The 25,166-nt window shown below is 44.0% G+C and overlaps 1 protein-coding gene and 2 non-coding genes across 3 annotated transcripts; 2 read left to right on the top strand and 1 right to left on the bottom strand.

Annotated features, from left to right (window-relative positions):
* Positions 1–10,291: 10,291 nt before the first annotated feature.
* On the top strand, positions 10,292–10,347 carry LOC148664328 (U7 small nuclear RNA). Its single transcript, XR_015939034.1, has one exon. It is a non-coding gene; the product is annotated as a U7 small nuclear RNA (small nuclear RNA).
* A 298-nt stretch (positions 10,348–10,645) lies between these two features.
* Positions 10,646–10,951, bottom strand: LOC148664327 (histone H4-like). The gene has a single exon (XM_088633060.1). The coding sequence runs from the start codon at positions 10,949–10,951 to the stop codon at positions 10,646–10,648; it is 306 nt and encodes a 101-aa protein (XP_088489186.1).
* Positions 10,952–15,787: 4,836 nt separating this feature from the next.
* Positions 15,788–15,868, top strand: trnal-uag (transfer RNA leucine (anticodon UAG)). The gene has a single exon. It is a non-coding gene; the product is annotated as a tRNA-Leu (tRNA).
* Positions 15,869–25,166: the final 9,298 nt, after the last annotated feature.

Here is a 25,166-nt window from a genome sequence, read left to right as displayed (position 1 = left end):
CTGTGCCGACAGACCAGGACGAGCTCTGTTGGCTCAAATGCAGTGCAGGACCTGCAAGAACAACAGAAAGATTAGCATCCAGCGGGGGCTTCTTAGTGAGCCCAAGATCTCATCAAGAATCGGCTCCAGCAACAGGGCTGGGCGCATTGTTCCATTCTCCGCCCACTCTCGGTGTAAACAAGTCTCTCCTGGTCTCTGCTTGAATTGCACTTTCCTGCGTTTGCTTTGGTGTAACTGGCTTCCCCTGCATGGGCGAATGTGAAGAAGATCCTTAGTAAGTCATTGAAGAAAACCGAGAAGAGGTCGGAGTGACCTCTGTCGTTCATCAACGATCCAGTCAGGCAGTACTCCTCTGTAAAGCGCCGTTCGTTCACATGGATTGGCTTTTTTTTGCCTTCATTCGTGCAAGTAGTAAAAGCAGACGCCCCTTTAGGGAGCCTGTCAGCACCCGGAGTTTTCCCATTCTGTAAGCTCTCCATAGCCTCTCAGCTCTTCTACTGTCAAATCCCCCTCAAGTACTTCCCTATCTTCTTCACTCAAAACGTTTTCTAGCTTTGAGGTAAAAAAATGAATTTCTTCATCCTTTACCTCTGTAGAGCTGTACAGTCTTGAGTAGAAGTGTCACGCCCTCTGCAGCCAGAGGGCGGTCCTTCTCTGTCCTGTCCCTAGTTCCTGGTCTGCTGTCCTTCCTGTCCCTCTCTTTCCCTTGGGCTATATATTTCCGGGTCTTGCACTCTGTCCTCGCTCAGCACTGACGTTCGGATGTCCTGAGACCCGCCTAGCACCAGGGCGCCCCACGTCCGCTCCCTGAGGGCACAGGTTTCTATACGGCATTCCTGAACTCTTTGCACTAATGAGCCCGGGCCTTTTTCCCGTCTCGCCGCTACGCATATGGGTCTTTTTCCGCACTCCTGCTCCCCACAGTTAGTCCCTTTGGACGTCCGTGACAAGAAGGCCTCGATGCAGGAGAGGATAGCACTCAGCTCTGTACTCTCTCTTCCCTCCTCATCAACTACACTTTCCATGACAGACTTGGAGCCTACCACTTTCCTGAAAAAGAAGCGAGTACACTTCTCATTTTCTTCCAAGAACTGCACTCTGCTTCTTAACAGCACTCCTCGACTGCTTTCTTCGGCTATGCTCCAGATGTCCTTTTTTAAAAGGGTGATATCCTCAAGCACATCGAAGCCACTGTGCAGCATCGTGTAGAGACGCTGCAGCTGCCTCTGTTTCCTGGCTAGCACTCCTCTCCGTCTGGCAGCAGCCTTCCTTCCCTCAGCCATGAAAAAGGCCTTTGTCCTCACCTTCACCTCCTCCCACCACTCTCTTACTGACCCGTACAGACACTGCAAGGACAGCCACTGTGATAGTTTCTCCTTGTAGCGGGATACTACCCCCTCGTTCTCTAGCAGCTTTGTGTTGAGTTTCCAGAGGCCTGGGCCAAAGACAGTCCCGCCCTGGAGTTCCACTCTACACCCTAAAGCCTGATGATCTGAGAAGAAGACAGGCTGAAGAGTGACCCCAACAACTTTCACTCCTTCTGAGACAAAGCAATAGTCAATTCTGGAGCTGCTATTCCTCCCTGACCATGTATATCCTGCTGTTGTGGGATATATACATCTATATGTGTCTGAGAGTTTAAAGTCTTGAACTAAGTTTTGCAGGGCCAGTGAGCTGGAATCCAATTTTATCGGCCTTTTGGCTAAGATCAAGTTCAAGTGGCATGCCCGCAGTTCTTGTCTTTCCAAAGTTCTAGAAGGCGATCGAAGATCCTGAAGAGTGCTTGAGCTGGTATCGCCCTAGGTTGAGCCTAGGGGGTTAAGGCCAAGCAGCAGCTGAGCTGGGTGGGATCCGGCAGCAATGTTCTCTCTCTCTGCTCTCTCCTCTCCCCTCCCCCTTTCTCTTGCTCCACCTCCTTGGCCTCTTGGCTGGGAGTAGGTACTCGTGGCCTGCCCGCGGTGCTTGCTTTCTTCCTCGAGACTCAGAAGCGCTATCCGCTCTCTCTCTCTCTGTTCCTGCGCCTGCACCTAGCTGGGCTTTGCCCACAAGGACAAAGTCCAGGGCTCACTCGCTGCTCCTATAGCAGCTAAACCCTCCTCTCCACAGGACCTTGCTCTCTCTCTTTCTCTCCTTTTTTCTTTTTTCTCCTTTCCAGATGGCAGACAAGAAGACACTGATCCGGTTCCACTGGACCAAGAAAACAGAGACGATGCCAACTGCGAAATCCTTTTTCATTACCTTCCTGTGAGGGATCCTGCAGTTGGTGGCCGGAGATCTCTACTGCCTGCAAGACAACAAGGCAGAGAGATACATGGAGGCCTACATAGCCACGGACGCCTCATATGAAAAGGCAACGAAAATGATCAGAGAAAAAGGTAAGCACCCCCGTTTCTCTGATTTCAGGCCGGAGCCTATGAGGAAGACAAACCAGAGGACCATCACAATCCTCACGTACAACCCCTACGTACCAATGGCACTGGTAACAGCGTACCTAGGGAGGTATGTACAGTGCCTTGCGAAAGTATTCGGCCCCCTTGAACTTTTCAACCTTTTGCCACATTTCAGGCTTCAAACATAAAGATATACATTTTTTATTTTATGTGAAGAATCACCAACAAGTGGGACACAATTGTGAAGTGGAACGAAATCTATTGGATTTTTGAAACTTTTTTAACTAATAAAAAAATGAAAAGTGGGGCGTGCAAAATTATTCGGCCTCCTTGCGTTAATACTTTGTAGAGCCACCTTTTGCTGCGATTACAGCTGCAAGTCGCTTGGGGTATGTCTCTATCAGTTTTGCACATCGAGAGACTGAAATTCTTGCCCATTCTTCCTTGCAAAACAGCTCGAGCTCAGTGAGGTTGGATGGAGAGCGTTTGTGAACAGCAGTTTTCAGCTCTTTCCACAGATTCTCGATTGGATTCAGGTCTGGACTTTGACTTGGCCATTCAAACACCTGGATACGTTTATTTGTGAACCATTCCTTTGTAGATTTTGCTGTATGTTTGGGATCATTGTCTTGTTGGAAGATAAATCTCCGTCCCAGTTTCAGGTCTTTTGCAGACTCCAACAGGTTTTCATCCAGAATGGTCCTGTATTTGGCTGCATCCATCTTCCCCTCAATTTTAACCATCTTCCCTGTCCCTGCTGAAGAAAAGCAGGCCCAAACCATGATGCTGCCACCACCATGTTTGACAGTGGGGATGGTGTGTTGAGGGTGATGAGCTGTGTTGCTTTTACGCCAAACATATCGTTTTGCATTGTGGCCAAAAAGTTCGATTTTGGTTTCATCTGACCGGAGCACCTTCTTCCACATGTTTGGGGTGTCTCCCAGGTGGCTTGTGGCAAACTTTAGACGAGACTTTTTATGGATATCTTTGAGAAATGGCTTTCTTCTTGCCACTCTTCCATAAAGGCCAGATTTGTGCAGTGTAAGACTGATTGTTGTCCTATGGACAGACTCTCCCACCTCAGCTGTAGTTCTCTGCAGTTCATCCAGAGTGATCATGGGCCTCTTGGCTGCATCTCTGATCAGTCTTCTCCTTGTCTGAGCTGAAAGTTTAGAGGGACGGCCAGGTCTTGGTAGATTTGCAGTGGTCTGATACTCCTTCCATTTCAAGATGATCGCTTGCACAGTGCTCCTTGGGATGTTTGAAGCTTGGGAAATCTTTTTGTATCCAAATCCGGCTTTAAACTTCTCCACAACAGTATTACGGACCTGCCTGGTGTGTTCCTTGGTCTTCATGATGCTCTCTGCGCTTTCAACAGAACCTTGAGACTATCACAGAGCAGGTGCATTTATACAGAGACTTGATTACACCATCAGTCATTTAGGACAACATTGGATCATTCAGAGATCCTCGCTGAACTTCTGGAGTGAGTTTGCTGCACTGAAAGTAAAGGGGCCGAATAATTTTGCACGCCCCACTTTTCATTTTTTTATTAGTTAAAAAAGTTTCAAAAATCCAATAGATTTCGTTCCACTTCACAATTGTGTCCCACTTGTTGGTGATTCTTCACTTAAAATAAAAAATGTATATCTTTATGTTTGAAGCCTGAAATGTGGCAAAAGGTTGAAAAGTTCAAGGGGGCCGAATACTTTTGCAAGGCACTGTAACTGTGGTGGGCAAACCGACGGAGATCAGGGACAGTTGCGGCGTCTGGTACGGCAAAGGCCAGTACCGAGTCCTCCTGAAAGAGGACCTAGAGGGCGTCGACGGTTTCCAGCACCCCCCGGCCCGCTTCAACATCGGAGCCGACAGGGGGTACCTTTACTACCCCAGGATGCCGGATTTCTGCAAGAAGTGCAGACAGTCCGGCCACAAGGAGAACACGTGTGACATCGTCAGATGTCACAACTGTAACAAAGAGGGGCACCTGGCAAAAACCTGCCGGGCAGCCAAAAAGTGCGATGGATGCGGCGCCGAGGGACACCTCCTTCACTAATGCAAGGTAAGCAAACCTTCGTTTGCGCAGGTGGTGGAAGCCGACCAGCAGAAACCGGTCTCAAGACAAAGGGAGAGAAGTGAGAACAAAGAACCCGCACCTCCCCCGCAGAGAACCGAAACTGCCGAGGCCACACCCCAGCCGCACCAGTGCCTCAAGATGGCCGCCAGGACGACGGACAAAATGCCTGACCGGAGGAAGGGCCCTGGATAACTCCCAGCAAGAAGGGAAAGAGGATCCACCTTCGGAAGGACAAAAGAAAAGAGTGGTGTAGCGGCGAGGCTTAAAAATAAGGCAGAATTAAGGTTTCTGAGCTTCCCAAATGAGGCCCCATTTCTCTGTTCATCTCTGTGGTGCAGCCACAGAGAAACTATTCATGCAGGCTGATTTAAGATGTTTTCTTTTGATAAGGACAGCTCCCAAAGGGGGATGCACTTAGCTAAGCCTGGCTATCATGATCAATGGTCACCCATTGGCGCCTATCTGTCTAGGGAGTGCCAGTTGGACATCTGGACTGCATTCCTAAGTGTCAGGAGTAAGTGACTCATATCTCACCTTGATCAACCAATCAGGGACTGGTAGGGCCGAGTAACCCACGTGGGACTCTGGTGCCCATGGAACTTTCAGCCAATCAATGAGCTGAAGTTCCTCCAGGTAAAAACAGGCAACACGAGATTCAGTAAGATTCAGTAAGATTCTGGAGAGGATTTTGTGGACTGTTCTAAAGGGAATTCAAAGAAGAATTCCAGGGCAGGACGGCCCAGGAGCAGAAGGCTCCAAAGGGCAGGACATTCTCGCAGAGCGCCTCCTGACCATCCTGAGTCTCAGCCCGGACAACCACGGAACGGCCAGTGTGTCCGAGTGCCAGAACCTTCCTTTGTTCTAAGAGTCTAGAGTGGAGGTTGCCAGAGAGTAACCAGCAGCAGGCCTCGTGAACAGGTCGGAACTGTGGACAGCTGAATCACTATTCAGAACTAGCTCTTCATCAGGAACGAACCGGTCCTCTTCCTGACTTGCTGGGACCCACAGTCATCTTTTCTCCTGTGCACAAACTTTGCTAGTTAAAGCCAACACTAACTAGCCGGCCAGCGGGCATCAGCAGCGCTCCGTCGCAAGCCGCACAGCACAGCCTGGCACCGAGCCAGAGAGCGCAGATTGGACAGCAACAGCCTGCAACTGTTTCTTTGTGCCCGCAGGAGATCTGAATCCCCAGAGATTGGATGAGTATTCAACTTCACTGCATTACTGCTCGAGAATTCAAATGTAATCCCAACCAGTTGATATCAATTTAATTCCTAAGAGTTATGTTCTTGTTTTGAGTATCTAATGTAGAAGTTGTAACCAAGTTCACTTTACGAAATGGTCTTAATGAATGATATACTGAATGTATGTCCTCTTGATATGTGTAACAATTCGTAACTGACTGAATATATATCTTTTGTATTCTGATAACCCTCTCAATAAGATCTGTTAGGTTTACATGCATATTTTATGTATTAATAAATGTATCCTCGTGTATTAGTACCTGTGTGTGTGCGTTGTTTGAGTTATGTCGCATGGTTGGATTCTAAAGCCATCAAAAGAATCAACTTTGTGATTTACTGCTACAATTAATAATTGTCTCAGTAAATGCCCAAACCCTACAGAACTGGTGCCTTCAGAGAGCCACTATGATTACATATTTGGCGTCCCTGAGCCGGTTTTCTTACATATTTGGCGTCCCTGAGCCGGTTTTCCTACAGTGGTAAGGGAGAACCGTTTCCTCGTTCTAGAGGAAACGGAACTTTCTTCCCCCGAGGCCCAGGAACAACCGGAGGAGGCAGCCCAGGAAATGGAAACCCCCCCGAGGCCCAAAGATGACAGGAAGTGACAGCCCAGGAAACGGAACCCCCCTCCCCCGAGTCCCACGGACAACAGGAGGAGGCAGCCCAGGAAGAGGTTACCCCCTCCCCCGAGGCCCAGGGACAACAGGAAGAGGCAGCCCAGGAAGTCGGAACCCCCTCCCCTGAGGCCCAGGAACAACAGGAAGAGGCAGCCCAGGAAGTGGAGCCCCCCTCCCCCAAGGCCCAGGAGCAACTGGAGGTCCCCGAAACTCCTGGAGAAAGGGAAGAAAAAAGCCTTCCCGAAGCGGTTTCGGAGAGTATCCTCGAGGAAGACAAGATTACTTTGAAGCCGCCCTGGAGCTGGGACTGATGGTAGGGCTGGACCTGTCCAGCATGTTTACCTTTCAGTCCCCAGCGAGACCTGGAGGGAGCCCAGCATATTCCCCCCAGGACCCGAACGAGAGGAGTTACATCTAGGCTAAACAGTGCCCAGATGTAGACTCCCAAGTTTTCCACTGTAAGCACAAAGAGAGGAGGTTCAACTTTCACTTGTTTAATCATGATTGTGAAACTTACCTTTCTAACAACTAACGTGAGAGGGCTAAGAGACCCGGTGAAAAGATGGGGAGTCTTTCATGATCTGGTCTCAAAGTCTTTCTCAGTTTGTTTCTTACAGGAGGTCCACCTGAAGGATGAAAGCGACAAGCTGACATTCACCAGGGAATGGACGAAGGGAGAATCATGCTGGAGCGTAGGAGGGGTCCACTCTTCCGGAGTGAGAATCCTCCTCAGAAACCCAGAGATGACGCTGGTTTCCTCCTTCTCGGTGGTGCAGGGCCGGATCCTGGTCGCAGACATCGACTGGAGGGGGCAGAAGTTGAGAGCAATTAACGTCTATGCTCCGACGGAACCCTCTATCCGGAAGGAAGTGTTTGCTGACCTGGCCAGCTGCTGCACCACCAACAGACAGGTGGTGCTTGGCGGGGACTTCAACGTCGACCGGGAGAAGGGGAGCAACGCTAGCTCGGCAGAGCTGGAGTCGCTACTCAAGCAGTTCTCCCTGGTAGACGGTTTCAGACGGTGCCGCCCTAACGACGCCGGAACGACATGGAAAAACTCCCGGGGAGTGTGCAGCCGCCTGGACTACATCTTTCTGCACACGACCTGCTCCCTGGAGTCGGCGACGGTGTCCCCGAAGTGGTATTCCAGCCACGAGCGCTTGATGGTGGTGGCTAACACCAACCTGCCGGCATTCGGTCGTGGGTACTGGAAGCTGAACCGGGAGATACTGGAGGAAGACGACTTCAAGACACTGTTCCGTAAAGACTACGCGAGCTGGGTTGATCTGAGAGACGGCTACAGCTCCATGGTGGAATGGTGGGAGTCGGTGAAAGACAGGACCCGAACCCTGGCGCAGACGTACTGTAGATGGAAGGCGGCCAGGGAGAGGAAGGAAGCTGCACGACTCCAGAGACAACTAGAGGAGGAGTACAGCTCGGCTAACGGGGGAGGAGCCTTCAATTCAGCCCGGGCACGGGACCTGAAGGAGAGGCTCCGCAAACTCAATCAGGTCCGAGGAGCTCAGAAAAAGAGGGTGATCCACGGCCTGAGACGGGGAGATGGAGAGGAAGTGCTGGACGAGAGCGACAAGGTAGAAGCGGCCACCGCTTTCTACACAGAGCTCTTTTCAGAAAAGCAGACGGAGGTGGAGGCAGGCGATGCTTTTCTGGAAGAGCTGAAGGCACGAGTACCGGAGGAGGTGAGGGAGGACTTGGAGGGTCCAATCGCGGCCGAGGAGCTGAAGGCGGCGCTCTTGTCCATGGAGAATGGCAAGGTGCCAGGGCCGGACGGACTCCCCAAGGAATTCTACACCTGCTTCTGGGACACCCTGGCGGCAGATCTGGTGGAAGTGGATCTTCCGCCGGGGGAAACTCGGAGACACCATGAGGGAGGGCATCATCTCCTCTCCAAGAGCCCTTAGCAGAGACGGTGAGACGGGACCCTGTCATCGACGGCCTGGAGATACCGGGAGGCGCGGGGGAAACCCTGAAGATCTCCCAGTACGCCGACGACACAACGCTGTTCCTGAGGTCGGACAGGGGGTTGAGGAGGGCCCTGCAGGTCATGGAGCAATACTCCAGAGCCTCGGGGTCGAAACTCAACCGCCGAAAGAGAAAACTGAAGTTCTTCGGGCCCTGGAAGCACAGGACGACAGCGCCGGAGGGTCTCGAGCTCTGCACGGAGCCCCTAAAAATACTGGGGGTTTCCTTCCAGAGCCAGGACAACGAGACCAACAACTGGACCAAGAGGATCGCCAAGGTGAATGCGAAGCTGGGTCTGTGGAAAACGCGGTCGCTGTCCTACACAGGGAAAGTGATGGTGTTGAAAGCAGACATCCTGCCGGCTTTGGTTTACCTGGCGGTGGTGTACCCGCTGCTGGCCAGACTCAGACGAGCGCTGCAAGGGATTATCTTCGGCCTCGTCTGGGGCGGCAAGTACGAGTACATCACTCGAAAACCGGATGTGTCAGCCGGTCGAGGAAGGGGTTCGAGATGTCCCACATTTCCCCCTGAAACTCGACTGCATCTTCTACTGCAACCTCTGTCGGGCGCTGCTGGAGCCCATTGGCCACAAGTACCAGTACTTTGTCAGGCTGTGGCTCTCCGTCCCGATGAGGCACTTGGTCCAGTGGTCAAACACTGGGCCCAAGGCAAAGAGGCGACCGAAGTTCTACACCCACGCTGTCAAGTGGAGCAGGAGGTACGAGGCCACGAGACAGCCAGAGCTCTGCACCAACCACAGAGCCCTGTACAAAGAGGTGAGGGGGCATTTGGTGGCTGACGAAAGGCTGCAGGTTCCCAGACAAGTCTGGGAAAGGACACAGCCCAAAGAACTTGACAACCAACTGAAGGACCTCAACTGGATGGCTGTGCACAAGAGACTGGATACCAGAGAGGTCCTCTACAGACACTCGCTAACCAGGAATCCGCATTGCCCCCGGGACACGTTTTTTGTCGAGGAGACTCAGGAGCACGTGTTCTGGAGCTGCCTCTTCGCCAAGGTGGTGTGGGGCAGAATGGACAACATTATGCAACTCCTGGGAAAGGATGCAGTGCTCAGTTACCAGTACATTCTGCTGGGGGCTGGCACCCACCAGACTGGACAAGGGGACACAGGACCTGTGGGGGCTGCTACTGTCCCTCACAAAACAAGGACTGTGGAAGGCGAGGAACACTCTCATCCGGCACAACATAAAGTGGGGGGCGAGGGAGCTGGAGGAGAGGATCCTGGCGGACCTCAGGAGGAGGACGAAGCACCACGTCGCCAAATGGGGTTTCCCCACGGCGAGGGAGCGCTGGAATGGACTTTGGGCCCTATACAGAGATTAAAGGACAATAGCAAGTGGTAGATTTGGAGGGACTCTCTTAATTGCGCAAATCCGCCCCCACTCGCAAAGATTGATAACGGACAATCAATCTCCGTTCCGCCGTTGTTTTTTATTACATGGAGTGTTAATATGTGTGAGATGTTCCTTTTGAGATGTTTTTTTTGCAGAATAAAGTATATTTTGTAGAACAAAAAACATCTTATGACAAGGTTTACAAGTTATCTGTTGAACTACATTCTCATAGGTGTGGTCACATTCCAGATCATTTGTTTACGTTTTTGTTTCTGGAGCAACTGTTAGATGAAATGTGCTAATATGTAACCTAACTCCAGTGTGAATAACTAGAAGAGGGGAGCAGCTCCATTCCAGACCAAGGGAGCTTTGAGATTGGCTGGGCCAGATCTCTCATTTGCATATCTGATTTGGAAATATAACACTAAACCCCTTCTTGCATAGATTTAACTTGCACCCAAGAGTCCCCTACTGTGTATTGCTACTTATTTTTTTATGATAAGTGGTGATTACCAGTTGACCGGTTTTATTTGTTGAATTATAAATGGTTTTGTATTATCATCCTGAATGGCCTGTACTCAAGGTTTGGTAGGGTATGTGTTTTCATTTCATTTACCAAATTGAATTTTTGCTCTTTTAGTATTTGTCTAGAAGGCTTTCTGAAGTCAGGAACCCCATTTATTTGGTGAAAAAGGATTCTGTATTAATATTAATATTTCTCATACAACATAAATAGGGTCTTTTATGAATAAAAAGATCTTGCACTTGGAAATCTTGATAAAGCTGTGTGCTTCCATACACTCAAGCAGTTTTGATTCCTAATATTTGACCTTAGGTGCGGGAACGGGTCTTTTTTGCCATTTGATTTCCAATTGATCAGCACAGTATAGAAAATAGACCCATAAAGCAACCTCAGCAGTGACAAATGTCACTGGGTCACTTGTGTTTATACGTCTGGGTGAAGCTCCGCTCCTGTTTAGCCTCTGAAGCCGTACAGGGTGCGGCCCTGGCGCTTCAGCGCGTACACCACGTCCATGGCAGTGACAGTATTCCTCTTGGCGTGCTTGGCGTGCTCGGTGTAGGTGACGTTCTCCAGGAACACCTTCAGCACCCCGCGGGTCTCCTCGTAGTTCAGCCTGGAGATCCGCTTCACTCCCCCACGGCGAGCCAGGCGGCGGATTGCGGGCTTGGTGATTCCCTGGATGTTGTCGCGGAGAACCTTACGGTGACGCTTAGCACCTCCTTTCCCGAGTCCCTTTCCGCCTTTGCCTCTTCCAGACATCTTCTAGTTATCAGCTGTGAACACGACACACACTGCTCATCTTTGATGTATAATAGACATCTTTCTTTGATAGTTCAGGTGGGTAGCTGCGTCAGCATGCGTAGGCTGCAAAGGAACAAGTAATAGGTTTATTCCATGCTGAAAAAAAGAAGAAAGAGAACACAACGTTTCGGCCGTGGAGCCTTCTTCAGGCTGACACCTGAAGAAGGCTCCACGGCCGAAACGTTGTGTTCTCTTTCTTCTTTTTTTCAGCATGGAATAAACCTATTACTTGTATCTTTCTTTGATGTCTATTATACATCAAAGAAAGATTTTTATAGGTGTAGAAACTAGTAAATAAAGCCAATGATTTGTTTTAGAAATGTATTCTTAAAATATACAATTATTCGCACCTGAACAATATGTAGTTCAAATTATACATTATATACAATATTGTATTCAAATGTCTAATCATCATAAAAAACACAACTAGTAAACTTCAGTTACAAATTCTAGTAACATGGCAATATATATAGTGATGACAAACACAAACTAATTACATGAACACGCTAATATTTAACTCAAAACCACATTTCGATTCAAATATAAATTTTTAAAATTTACAACTTCTTTATTTCCACGAAAATATTATTAATGTAGCACAAACGCTACTTTCTAATAAAGACAGAAAGAAACTGTTTGTTTTGTGTCTACTGGTGATCCTCCTCTCGATACTAATGAAATGTTTAATATGATCCCTCGAGAAAAAAAAGGAATCAATTTCCGCCTGGAATGATTGATGCCTCATCAAACATTTTGTAATATCCCTGGAAGTTTATACAGTAAAATCCTGGTTCGTGGCTTAAATTCAAGGTAAATGAGACTAAGGAAACGAGTTGGAAACTTGATGTCGAAGTGGGATTTAAATCACCCATTTCACATTTTACTTCATTGGGCAGTATGTGCCAGAGAGCAATGCCACAGCATCTCTTCAATAGCTCAGTTGGTAGAGTGGAGGACTGTAGTGGAGTCAACAGGGAATCCTTAGGTCGCTGGTTTGATTCCGGCTCGAAGGAAGGTGCTTTTCATGTAATTTAATCAAAGAGTTAAAAAAGCGACTCTGTTTTATTCAGACATTGATCAAAAGCTCAATAATCGACTAAGCAAAGGCTCCTGTTCCGAATTCAGCCCACGTCTGATTGTCTTTTTTTTGCCAAGATCTGATCTTTGAATTAAGGGACTACACTGTCTGTTTTGTAATTCAAAAATACATACAAATGTCAAGTTTTTTGTAGATATAAAGGTGTTCTCTGTTTTCAAAGGATAGTTACTTAATTGGCATAATGATTTGGTATTGATTTTGTATCGTTGTATTATAAAGTTTGTGCTTTCTGTGTTTTTATCGTATTGTGAGCTTATTTTTTAAACAAATGCTTACAAAGGCAAACACGGCACACATCTGTTTATACCAGCGGTGAAAAGTACAAGCTACTGTGCACTTCTGGGAGTATAACAGGTTCGATATAAAGTGGCAAAAATATAAAAGGGGAAAATACCCCAGACTGCGTGTAAAGCCCTCGTTGTGACTGTTTTAGATAAAAATGGCGTACTGTGCACGAAATTTTGCAGAAACACAATCTGATATTTTGATAATTATTATTTTAATAATTTTATAAGTATGAGGCCCCGGATCCAAATCTTCAGTTCTGATTTTTTTAAGTGATATCTTTCCTTCCTGTCGTGGAAGTCACACGATGTGAGCAATTGTTTTTTTTACGTTACGATCCAAAGAGCCTCAGACTCACTGTAACCAAACCAGGATGGATTCTGCTGGGAGCCGGACTGAGCTCATTCTCACTCCCTGTGCTGAAAACAGAATTAGCTCTTCCCCGAACATCGTCTACAGCTGCTGGATTGTGCTCTGCATCTTACTGCTCCGGCAGTTACTTTGACGAAAGACAAATCACTTGTGCGCTTTTAACCTTCTCGCAGCTACGGGCGAGACTGACGCTCACGATATGAAGGCACCCGCTGGTATACCGTCTCTAACTTTCAGTCGCGACAGACTTCGCTTTTTTAAAAAAAAAAGTAGATATAGCCCTGAAAAAAGCATTAGCTTTATCAGTTTTATATTAATCTATTTTGAATCAAAGTTTGATATTTTGTTTTATTTTTTATTGCATTTTACATAATAATAATAATCATTATTGCTTACACTTATATAGCGCTGTTCTGGATACTCCACTCAATGCGCTTTACAGGTAATGGGGACTCCCCGCCACCACCACCATTCTCCTGAATGATCACAGAGAGTCAGGACCTTGGTTTTACGTCTCAGCCGAAGGACGGCACCTGTTTACAGTTTAGCGTCCCCGTCATTGTACTGGGGTATCAGGACCCGCATGGACCGCAGGGTATGCGCCCAGCGACAGAAACCAGACGTGTGTCGGGCTCGGCTGCGAGCAGGACAATGACGTCACGTGGACAAAGTAGAGGAATTCAAAACGGTTCTATAAAAGACCTGTGTCAGCTGTTGGTTTGCAGTCTGGACTCTAAATCCTCCGATCCGATTTTAAATCTCTCTAATACCTGAGCTGCGGCTTCTTCCGAGTATTTATTCGTATACTTATTATGTGTAAGTGTATAGATGAAACCTTTCATAGTGTAACGCTTACGGCCGACAGGCACTGTGTAAGAGCCGGTGTACCAGAGCAGGTGACGTCACTGCCCTTCCCTGTGATAGCAGGACCACAGCCCGTGGGTTGTGGGGAGATCTCTCTTTAGCTCACCGGGCTGGGTCGCTGCAGAGAGACATGGGAGTCCCGGGTTCGAGCCCCCGACGGTGGGGGGCTGACCTAATGCGGCGATGGCGCCCGCCTGAGCCCTTGTTGCGTTACAATATATTGTTCAGTTTAAATCAAAATGCTTTACTAATACAAGAGAGAAGTATAGTATGAAGGATGTGACAAATGTATGATTTCACGGAACAAAACGGTTTTTATTTGCATTCGAAATGAAGCGGAATTTTAGCGCAACACACAAGCCCTTTGTCTTTTTTAGTGATTTTTAAACAGATGTAGAAAACGCGTTTTTTTAACACTATAATAGCAGGGTCAGTGGCGTAATGAATAACACGTTAGGCCTCGTGTCAGAAAATTATAGGTTCGACTGCCATCTGGCTTGTTGAATTTATACCACTTACATTCTTTTATATAAATGAACTGCACCTGAAAGCTATAGAAAACACTTTGGGTAAGTTGTCTGCAGCCTCCTGCGTCGACAACTTACCCAAAACACTGTACTGTCTGGAGATCAGCTCCAGCTCTGAACTCAATTGCAATGAAAAACCATGCGTAACAAAACTGGAGAACAGCTGAACTTGTGCTCAGTTCGGTGATGAGGGTTCAGAACTGTCGTTGTTGTAATTAGCACGAACTGCACAGGCTCTGAATCAGACCATGTCAATTAGTCTGATCAGTGTAGGACATGTTAATGTAGAATTATTAATAGGTTTATTAGTTAGTTAGTTCAGGTTTACCCACCTGAACTAATGTAGAATTATTACTTGGTCTGTCTCTTGTTTGTATATAAATGAATGTCTCTGACAACTTAATGTTAGTTTTACGATGTAGGTCAGGCGTTGACATATGCACGAGTATACGAAATGTCTCACTCCTGATTCAACTCATGTTCTATAGGAGATTGGCGATTCCTCCTGTTTCTCATACAACCATATCAGAACAGAAGCCCGTGTCACCCAGCTGTGATTCAAGATCGACTCGCATCTTTATCCCTTTTTTGTTCATGATCATTATTTTCTTTAGTTATGATCAATATTGAACTTTTTTTAAATGAAATGACATTAATCAAACATGCAGGCAGATTTTTGAAAAGTATTCGGAATTGACAGGGTGCCCCTTTGGAACAGTCGTCAGAAAATGTGAGAAAATGAAAGTTATGTAAGCTCTCACACAAAGCATTGAAGATTGGAATCTGAGTGTAAAAAAGCTACCTGTCTCCCAATGATAGGCAGGGATACACACCATGACTCGAATAGACTCAGCGAACTTTAACACCTATGATATTACGAGTGCTTTGCACGTGTCGAATTTCAAGAAGGAACTACTACAACAGTTTGGACATAATTCAATACCACCGGCAAAGTCCAATGCCGGCAACTTCTGAGAAAATAATGTTCACTCATGGAATTTGGTCTTTGAATGGCTGGCGGGAAAATTCATTTATACTCCTTTTGCACCCTCAGCTGAAACATGTTAAAATAACAACGCAGATTTGTTGGAGAACCTGACAAGAATTATTGGGTTAGTACTGTATGTATTCTTGTATATTTACTTTAATTTTAATATACATGTAAACATGCATGCTGTATAAGCTATTGTAATTTTAAAATATGTTAGCTGAGGATGCGAGGGGGGCTATTATACCTTGTGAAACACGCAAGGAACTTTAAAAAAGGCTGATATTTGAATAAAATTGGCGATCACAAGAAAACCACAATTTATGTGGTATTATCATCAATATCCTTCAAAATCGACGTTCAAATGAAGGATTTGAAGAAACTATGAAAAAAGCAATAGTAGTAGGAGAGGATTTTGATTTTTGCTCAAGTCAGTAGATCGACGTAGAGTTGCGCCCCTACAAACAGCACAAAGGATGAAACCCACCTCCTTCGTTATTGCTATGTTTGTGCCGGTGAAAGTAGCGTTTGTGCTATTGAAAGCATCTCGGAAGATGAAGGTGCAGTCACTTCCACGTCATGATATCATTAGATCCGACGACAAGAGCTGAAGCCCCCCAGTCCAAGCCAGCAATATGAGGAAGATGGGAATGGAGGAAGGTAGTGTGGCCGAGTGGTCTAAGGCGCTGGATTTAGGCTCCAGTCTCTCTGGGGGCGTGGGTTGAATCCCACCGCTGCCAAATGTTAATGTTTTAAGACCTGCAATACAATCAGTAAAAGTGCTTTTTGTTAGGCTGCAGGAGGTGTTAAGAGATAAACTTTCTAAAAGACAGGCTTAACATCAAGGCAGAAAAATTATTTTGTTTTCTCAACAGAAATTCTCTTTGGCACGTTCAGCTTTATGTAGGGAACAACATCTGCCAAGATCACTTTTGAGGCAGTGCACATGATAGTGTTCCGGCAAGTACATTTAATATTGACTGTGGTTGTGAGCTGCTTTTGTCTGTGAAACTTTTAATTCTTCACGCCGAATTGTTGGCAGGGGTAAAGCTTATTAAATCTTTGAACATAGCGCTCCATCAGAAGTACTTTGTTCGTGATCAAAAGAGATCAGAGGATTAACTTCATGAATTCACATAGCACACCTTACAGGAAAGATTTAAAAGGGGAATTGATTGTGCTTCCTGATGTTGTTCCTGTGGTTTCTTTGGATACAAAGGTGAATGTTCTTTGACGTTCTGCTAGAGTATCCACTGGGTGGGCTTTATCAATTAGCTCGGATAGGTCATCAGTGCTCCGTCTCCGGAAAATAATCAGCACTGTCGATCATGAGTTTACAGATTTCTCCAAATAACAACTATACATTTTAACCCAGCAGTTAGCATTCCTTCAATCCAATAGTTTTACTCTGGGTAAAAAGCAGCGCAATCTATAGAGAGATGATATTCAAATATTTCAACGTTCTTATTGGATTGCCTGTATGGAGATATCGCTCAGAATTCCTAATATGATTTTGAGTTCAGTTTTGCTTTACTACTTTCAGAGTCTTTTATTGACCTTGCTGAAGCAGAGAAATGACATAATCACAAATGTGACCTACCTGTGCTGCTGTTTCTGGTTAATAATTATTATTGCGAGGAAAAAAAAACAGCTCCTTGCATTAAGAGCAAGAGCAACCAACGCGCTCTCTTGTTGAGTTGGGTTTTTTCCGTGGTGCTCTTCCTCAGATGCAAAGTTATTTGGCGAGCAAGGACCTCTGAGAAGGAGCCTGAATCCGTCAAGAACTCTGAAATTCTAATATCGCACTACCGTCTTGTGTACAGAGATCTGCTTCTTCCTTTGTGAGTGTTTTGGTGTTTAAGAGCACACTTCCTACCTCGAATGTTAGTTTCAGGAGATGTGTTACCAGATCACAGATCATCTTGAAAAGATTTGGGATGCACTGGCTCAGTTATTTGAAGGAAACTATACCACCAACGCACTTCTGAGAAGCACCAGCACATTTTCGCAATCCTCTCTCTCATCTACAAAGTTATGAAGACACAGACGACCAACAAAAACTAATTTGATTCACTCAATTATTTGTCCATCTCTAAAGCCTGTGTGTATTGACAAGGCAATTCAAAAGCACATATTAAATAAGAACACGATCCTTCTTGTTACCATTCACGTGGTTGGAGCGTTGTTTCGCCCTTTAACATTCTTCTACAATATTTACAAAAGGGCTTTATCACTGGAGTTGTGTGCATCAGTCCATGAACATCAACTGTACTGCTGTTTTTCTATGCGTAATTTAATTGCAAGCACTTAAAAGATGCAAAAAGGTTTCAAAGAAAACATAATTGAAAGACAGTCGAGTAAGGAGGTAGAAAAACGCACTCCCCCATTGAAGAATCAACCACCGTCGCCCATGTGACTGGATATAAAAATAAATTATTCATTTCAATTATTCATGAAGGGTGGATTGTGGTCAGTAAACATATGCACATCTTTAAGTCAGTTCCACCATCTGTGCCATAGGGGATGTAGCTCAGTGGTAGAGTGCATGCTTTTCATGTATGAAGTCCTGAGTTCAATCTCTGGCTTCTCCAGATGTCTTATATTATTGTGCTCACATCGCAATCTTCTGTTGAGTAAGAACTCTTTGCTCGTGTTCATAGAGAGCCAGGTTTACACAATTAAATTCAGTCACACACGAAGTGCTACAGTCTTGCTCTGCTGTTTTAAATGTACCTCCAAAGCATTTCGTTCTGTTAACTACCAAATAATTTGAACTAATTTTACGTCATATTCAGGAAATCCAGAGAAGGTCATCAGACTTTTAGTGGCTGTTGAAGAAAACACCTGTTGAATCTCACCAGGGATTTCTTGAGAGATCATTCAGCGAGCAAGTCCTCCCTCTGGACTCCAAACATTTTGGGTTAAACCGTTATTCACATACTCTAACGAAGAGAAACGTTAGTGTCTTCCGGTGTGTGAGCCCATTTCTCAAAAAAAAAAAGTTATATAAATTGAATTGTTCTACATTTTAGGCTTGCATAGTCTTATTCATATTTCAGTTAAATCTTTTTTTCTGTAGTAACATCAGTTGATATTAATATTAGCCCTGATTTATAATTGTTTATAATGGTTTATCTTAAGTAATTTTGTAATTAGTTTCAGTTTTGAAAAATCATGCAGAGAAGCTACCAAAACTGGTAATGTTCATATAGTGTGTAATGCAATAGCAGCATTTTGGGTTGAAAACAAAACGTATATCTTTGTATGAATCCTAATACTTCATAGGCAGCGTTCTAGGACTTCTCGCTTCAGATAAAGTTGTCAATACATCATAGATTTCTACTCAATCAATATCAGCAGTGTTATCGCTACCGAACGCTAAATATAGATCCTGGCAATACTTCGTGAGATCTTCGTAAGAAAATCCAAAATACTACGGAAGGAATCAAATTTATACGTTTCTTTGGATCGAGAAGATGATCATTATGAGACTCAAAACATGCCTGTCTTTTCTTTTTTCGAGGACAAATTAATTATTGAGGTGTAAAAATGGGTTCAAAACCAAAATCACCTGCTATTGCTGCTGTTTCTTCAAATCCTTCAACTGATCATCGATATCGAGGAATAATATATAGTTTCTTCAAATCCTTCAACTGATCATCGACATAGAGAAATAATATTATACAAATTGTGGTTTTCTTTTAATTGCCAATTTGACTGTAATTACATCTTCGTTTACAGATGTCTTGCATGTATCACAAGGTATAATAGTCGTCGTGCGTCCTCAGTTAAAATGTTTTAAAAAGTACGACAAAAGTACAACATTTATGGTTAAATCCGTATTAAAATGAAGGTAAATATACCAAGATATTAAAATACAATTGTACAGTCCTAACTTAATAATGCCTGTGAAGTTTTCCAACAAATCCGAACTGTAATTTTGAAATATTATAGCTGAGAATGAAAAGAGAGTACAAAGATCAAATTCAATGAGTGAAAATGCACCAGTAGTTCTCTAAACTGAGTTTCTTCCCTGAAATGACTTGCTTGCGAAGCACCAAGCAGCCTTGAACTGTTCGCGGAAATCAAATATACAGTACTGATGGATTCAGAGTGTTCTTTCCAACTTTTGTGCAACATTTTCCTTTGATAGGGCAGAGTTGTCTTTACAATCTGGGTTAAATAAAAAGGTGTGACATCAGTGTTAAACAGCTTTCCTTCTTGGGGAACAACGGTTGTGTTCCATATTTCTAACTATTTTGGTTTCAAGATCGCAATTTAGTGTGAAACATAAAAGCCAGCTGGATAAGCTTGATTAATTTCCGTCACGGGATCAATAAAGTATCTATCTATAAATCTCTTACATGTCATTTACAATGGCCTTTCAACTAATAGCCCGTGCAGGGATCAAACCCCAGCTGTTGGTATGAGTTGCATAAGGCCCTGTAACGCGCAGATAAGAAACTAATCTCTGCTTCTTCATTATATATACAGTGAGCTATATATGCGAGCTTACTGCCCCCTGCGGGCTCTGTATTCGATTGCGGTGGAGACCGGCTGTGGAGATAAAGTGAGATGGGTGTGTACATTAAAAGGCTCATAGCGTCCCTGGAAGGGCTCAAACCACCACCCTTTTTGTTAACAACCGAGCCACAAAGACTCATGTACAGCTTAACACTCCTCGGTCTCAGTGAAAGTGATACACTCCGTAAAATTTCAGGAGATAAATTTGTTTTTAAAGGAAAATCACCAACAGTGGCCGAGATCTACTGGAGTTTTTCATTCTATACTGCGATTTCTGTAGGGTACTCTGTGAAAATATGAGTTTTGACGAGAAGGGATGGACATATAAGGTCAGAAGGCTTGGGGAATTGAACTTTAAGGTGAAGACTGCGGGTTTAGTAGCAGCAAAACCTGATCAGTATCAGTTGACTCTGATATACTTTGAAAATGAACTTGGAGATTTAGAGTCAGACGTGCTACCGTTGCACCATGGGGTACTTAATTAAAAAAAATAGAAAAACAGTGTTCCTGGATCTGTTATTGAGAACAACACCTGCACATCAGCTGCACAGGAAGAATAAAATGTGGTCTGGGATGAAGAGACTCTCTTCAGAAGAGCGGCGCTCTTCACAGAATTTTTTGTGAAGCTGATTTGTCTCCTTTGGGGAATTCAAATTAGCTGATAGTTGTGACCTCGTGGTGCAAAGGTAGCGTGGTCTGAGTAAAGATCAGAAAGCTGCGTGTTCAAATCGCGTTGAGGTCTACTTTTAGTTTTTCAGGTTCTGCTCGTCCTGAACACAGAATTCACCCCATGCAGTTGAGTTCTATCTGTACACCACATAGATAATCTAAACAAAACAGAGCCCTACTGGACATACAGTTAGGATCTCACACAGCGAATACCCTTGAACACAAGAGAGAAGGCACAGTTCACATCTGCGAAACATCACATCCGTCTTTAGAGACAGCTACATCAGAGAATGGGATCCCGGAAGTTTCAAATAACTTCTTTTAATACAGGTTCAAGCAAACCTGAAAGTTAGGGAGTTTCCGGACACTTTTGTTTTATTAAAAAGTGTCTGAAGCCTGAAAATGTAATTTGAAATAAAAAAACACTATTGGACATTAGCAGGTACTTTTTGTAACGATTTGCTATTTCATGCAGGAAAACAAAGGAAACAGACCCAATGTTTGCTTTCAGGTGCGGTTCATTACATAATAGACATCTATTACTGAGGAGCTTGAATAAAATTTACACGAGCCAGGTAGAAGTCGGACCTACAATCTTATGATCCAAAATCAGATGCGTTATTTATTAAACTGCTGGTATTTCACATAACCGGAATTCCCCCATAGTGTGCTCACCGTCGCTACTAGTAATATACCACCCCGTCTAAAATTTCAAAGTGAGAAACGTGTTTTCTGATTTTTTATGAGTTTTAAAATATTATCTCTTTAAATCACACAAAGGGTTTATGTTTCGCACTGAAATTCCGATTGATTGAGAATTCAAAGAAAGACTGTTTTCTTCCACAACACCGTATAATTATCACATCCACGAGACTCTCCAACTTCTCCAGACCTTGCTGGGTGAGCATTTGCTCCGATAAATTAGGTCACGTATCATGTTAAATCACTTCTTCTCAACACAACACTTCCCGGTCCACGTTTTCTCTATGAAAAAAAGACATTTTTCCCTTGCACGATTTCTAGTTTTTTATCAAAGCGTACAGAAATAAAAAAGAAGAAGAAATAATGTTGCAGAAGAACTTTGTCGCCCTTGGGAGATGTCAAACGCATTGGACATGAAAAATGCCAGATAAAAGCCAGTTCTCTTCGTTTCTCAGTGTCGGGGCTGCTACTGTATGTAAAAGAGGCAATTTGCTCTGAGAGCAAGTTCAGCGTTTTCTGAACGCAGATGTCTCAGAGCGGTGTGTCCAATGTGTCTGTAAAAGGTGATGGTTGTCCTGTCACCGTAGCCTAGTTGGTTAAAGTGCCTCTTTATTGAACAACAGAACTGTGGTTCAAATCCCAGCCGTGTATTTCTTCCTATCTTGTAGTACAGAACGTACCATTTGGGGCACTCACAAAGGGCTTGATTTTGTTAAATGCATGTGAAATATTTTAAAAATACAATGCAGATTTATTTGAGAAGTTGACAAGCATTGTTTTGTTAGCACTGTGCAGTTGGATTTTGATATTTGGACATATTTACCTTAATTTTAAACTGTAAATACTGTACAATCTATTGTAATTGTGTTGTAATATTAAAATATGTTAGCTGAGGATGCAAAGGGGTGAAAGGGAAAGGGCAGAGGGTATAGTAACAACAAAGTTAGGATTGGTGGAGGTGGTAGGGGTGTTGATGGTTTTTCTCTGTAGAGGATGATTGAGTTTTTTATCCTTCTCTGAAGTGAGAAACTGGAAGAGTGCAGTTGAGAGATCTGATGACGTTAGTTATGGAAGGAAGTTGATGTGGAGCTGTTAGCCGTAAGAATTCCTTAATGTCTTTGATGTTGTCATCAAAGATAAACTGCAGTCATCAAAGATAAAAAGAAAATTATCTTTGCATACTGCCCTGTCTTTCTCACACCTGAAGAAGGCTCCACAGCTAAAACATTGTGATTCTTTTTTTCTCTTTTCAGCATGGAATAATCCTTTACTTGTTCCTTTGTAGCCTACGCATGCTGACGCAGCTACTCACCTCATATTTAACATTCCTATAATCACAACTATGAATGTCCACTGTGGGTATTTTTTCCATGATTATTTATTCTGTCATTGAAGCATATTTTATGTCATACCGAAGTGTCATAATCACCGAAAACAAATTTGTTTTCATTTAGAAAGTAAGAAAATGATAAATCACTATGAATTGCATTTAGCCTGTTCTGATCTAGATTTTCTATATACTTTAACATGCCATGTTCACAATGTCACAACTCAGAAATGCAACAGTGAAGTGTTGTAATTACCAATGTACATAGTGTCGGAACATTGAGATGTTTTGGTAATGAGGAAGGAGGGACATGCCATGTTCACAGGGTCATATTTGAAAAAATGGCACAGTAAAATTTCCTAAAGTTCAGGATTTTGATAGTCTGTTCCATTGTCTCTCACACCTCAGTGTCATAATTTTTAGATGTTTTTATAACCAGGGGGTAGGTTTATAGCAAGAAGCAGAAAGTGCCATATCCCGTTGCTCATCCTCGATTAACCATATATTCTCATATGCCATGTTCTAAATGTCCCATTTATATTAAAAAGTTCTTGTAAAATGCAAGATTTTAAGACTTTTGATGATCAGAAGGTAAGGTCGTGGTAAATATGCAGAAAGTGCCTGTGAACTTGTTTTGCCTTTGTCTTATTTACTTATTGTGTTTGTGTTATTGTGAGTTTTGAAAATTGGTTTACAATTTTCTGAAATGTGTTTCACACAAAAATTATATTTGGATAGTCACTACTTACATATTCCCCTTTCTTCTTCTTCTTCTTCTTTTTCACAGCCTTAGTCCCAGACTGTCCTGGGGTCAGCTGCTTTGGTTGCTCTTCTCCATTTGTCTCTGTCGAGCACATCTTCCTCACTCACTTCACATACCTCCATATCTTTTCTCACACAATCTATCCATCTCTTTCTAGGCCTGCCTCTTCCTCTGTTACCTTCCACCTCAAATTCCATTACCCTCTTTGTTACTTCCTCAACGTCCCTCCTCATGATATGTCCATACCACCGTAACCTCGCCTCTCGCATCTTCTCAACCACATCCACCACCCTACATCGTCTACGGATTTCTTCATTTCTGATCTTATCCTTCATTGAAATCTGCAGAATCCATCTCAACATCCTCATTTCAGTTCTTCTCATCAAGTTCTCTTCCCTCTTTCCAACTGCCAAGCATTCAGCTCCATATAGTAGTACAGGTCTAATCACAGTCTTGTACATTTTGCACTTTAACTTTCTGGGAATTTTCCTGTCACAGATTATTCCAGTTATTTCTCTCCACTTGTTCCATCCAGCTTTCACTCTTTGTTTTACTGCCTCCAGTGTTTCTCCTCCCTTTACCAGTTTTGATCCAAGGTATTTAAAGTCATCAACTTGTTTCAGTTTTCCTCCATTTGTCTCCTCAACATTGGTCATAGTATCTCCTCTTCTCTCCATTACCATTATTTCAGATTTTTCTGCATTCATTTTCAGTCCACCCTTTTCCAGACTCCTCTGCCATTTGAACACTTTCTCCTGTAGTTCTACTTCTGAGTCTGCCATCAGTGCCACATCATCAGCAAAGATGAGTTCCCAAGGCACTTCTGTTCTTACCTCCTCTGTCAGTGTGTCAATAATGTTTATGAAAAGGAAAGGACTTAGTGCTGATCCTTGGTGTACTCCAACTGTGATTTCAAACTCTTTTGTCTCTCCCTGTTGTGTTATCATCTTCGTAGTTGCATCTCTATAGGTTGCTTGAACTAACTTCACCATGCTTTCTGGTACTCCTTTCTTCCTCAAGCACCAATACACCACCTCTCTGGGCACACGGTCATATGCCTTCTCCAAGTCCAGAAAGGCCACATACAGCTTTTTCCCTTTCTCTAGTGTCTTCTCCTGTAACTGTCTCATCACAAAAATGGCATCTGTTGTGCTTTTCCCCGCTGAGAATCCAAATTGTGAGTTGTGGATCCTGATTATCTTCCTGAGTCTCTTGTCCAGAATTTTTTCCAGGATTTTCAATCCATGTTCCAGAAGTTTTATTCCTCTATAGTTTTTACACTCCATTGGGTCTCCTTTCTCCTTGTAGATGGTAACCATACTGCTTTTTGTCCATTCTTCTGGAATTCTCTCTTCCTTTGCAATATTGTTTAGCAATCTCGTCAGCCGCTGAATCCCCTCTTCATCGAGGTTCTTAAAGTGTTCTGCTGCTATTCCTGATGGTCCAGTTGCTTTGCCCACTTTCATCTCTTTGATAGCTTCTGTCACTTCCTTTACTGAAATTTCTTGGATATTCCCCTTTACTGAGGATAAATACAGTAATCCATCCCGATTAGTACTTTTAAAAATTACTGTAAAGAGCCATCTACAGGTGAAAGGCGGCATAACATCACAGCAGCAGCATTTAGGGCAGAAGAAGAAGCTGGCGAATAAGAAGCCAGATTCAGCCTCGTTAATGCAATACCATTGGGTGAGGTGGAAAAATATTTCTTGCTCTGAATCCTAACATTTTTATAGGAGGTGTTCTAGTACTTCTTGCCTCAGATAAAACTACCAATACACTTAATTTCTACTCCATCAATATCAGCAGCGTTATCGGTACTGAGTCCTAAATGTACGTCCTGTCATCATATAAAATGTCAAAAGTTTCGACTGCATTCAACTGATCAAATTTCTCTTCGATGACAGTTATAATTTTATCCAAAATACATCCGAAACAAATTTGCACTGTTTTTTTTTTATCCAGAAGAGCATCATCATGAGACTCAAAACATACCTGTTTTTTCTTCTTTCCAGGAGGAAGGATTGTTCAGATGCAAACATTGGTCCAAAAT

Source organism: Lepisosteus platostomus, chromosome 5 (assembly GCF_059453375.1).
Source record: "Lepisosteus platostomus isolate fLepPlt1 chromosome 5, fLepPlt1.hap1, whole genome shotgun sequence".
NCBI lineage: Eukaryota > Metazoa > Chordata > Actinopteri > Semionotiformes > Lepisosteidae > Lepisosteus > Lepisosteus platostomus.
The sequence above is the reverse complement of the archived record's forward strand: the minus strand, read 5'-3'. Positions and strand labels throughout refer to the sequence as shown.

Coding starts and splice junctions, on each gene's coding strand:
- LOC148664327 (XM_088633060.1), bottom strand. CDS start 10,951: ATGTCTGGAAGAGGCAAAGGCGGAAAGGGACTCGGGAAAGGAGGTGCT.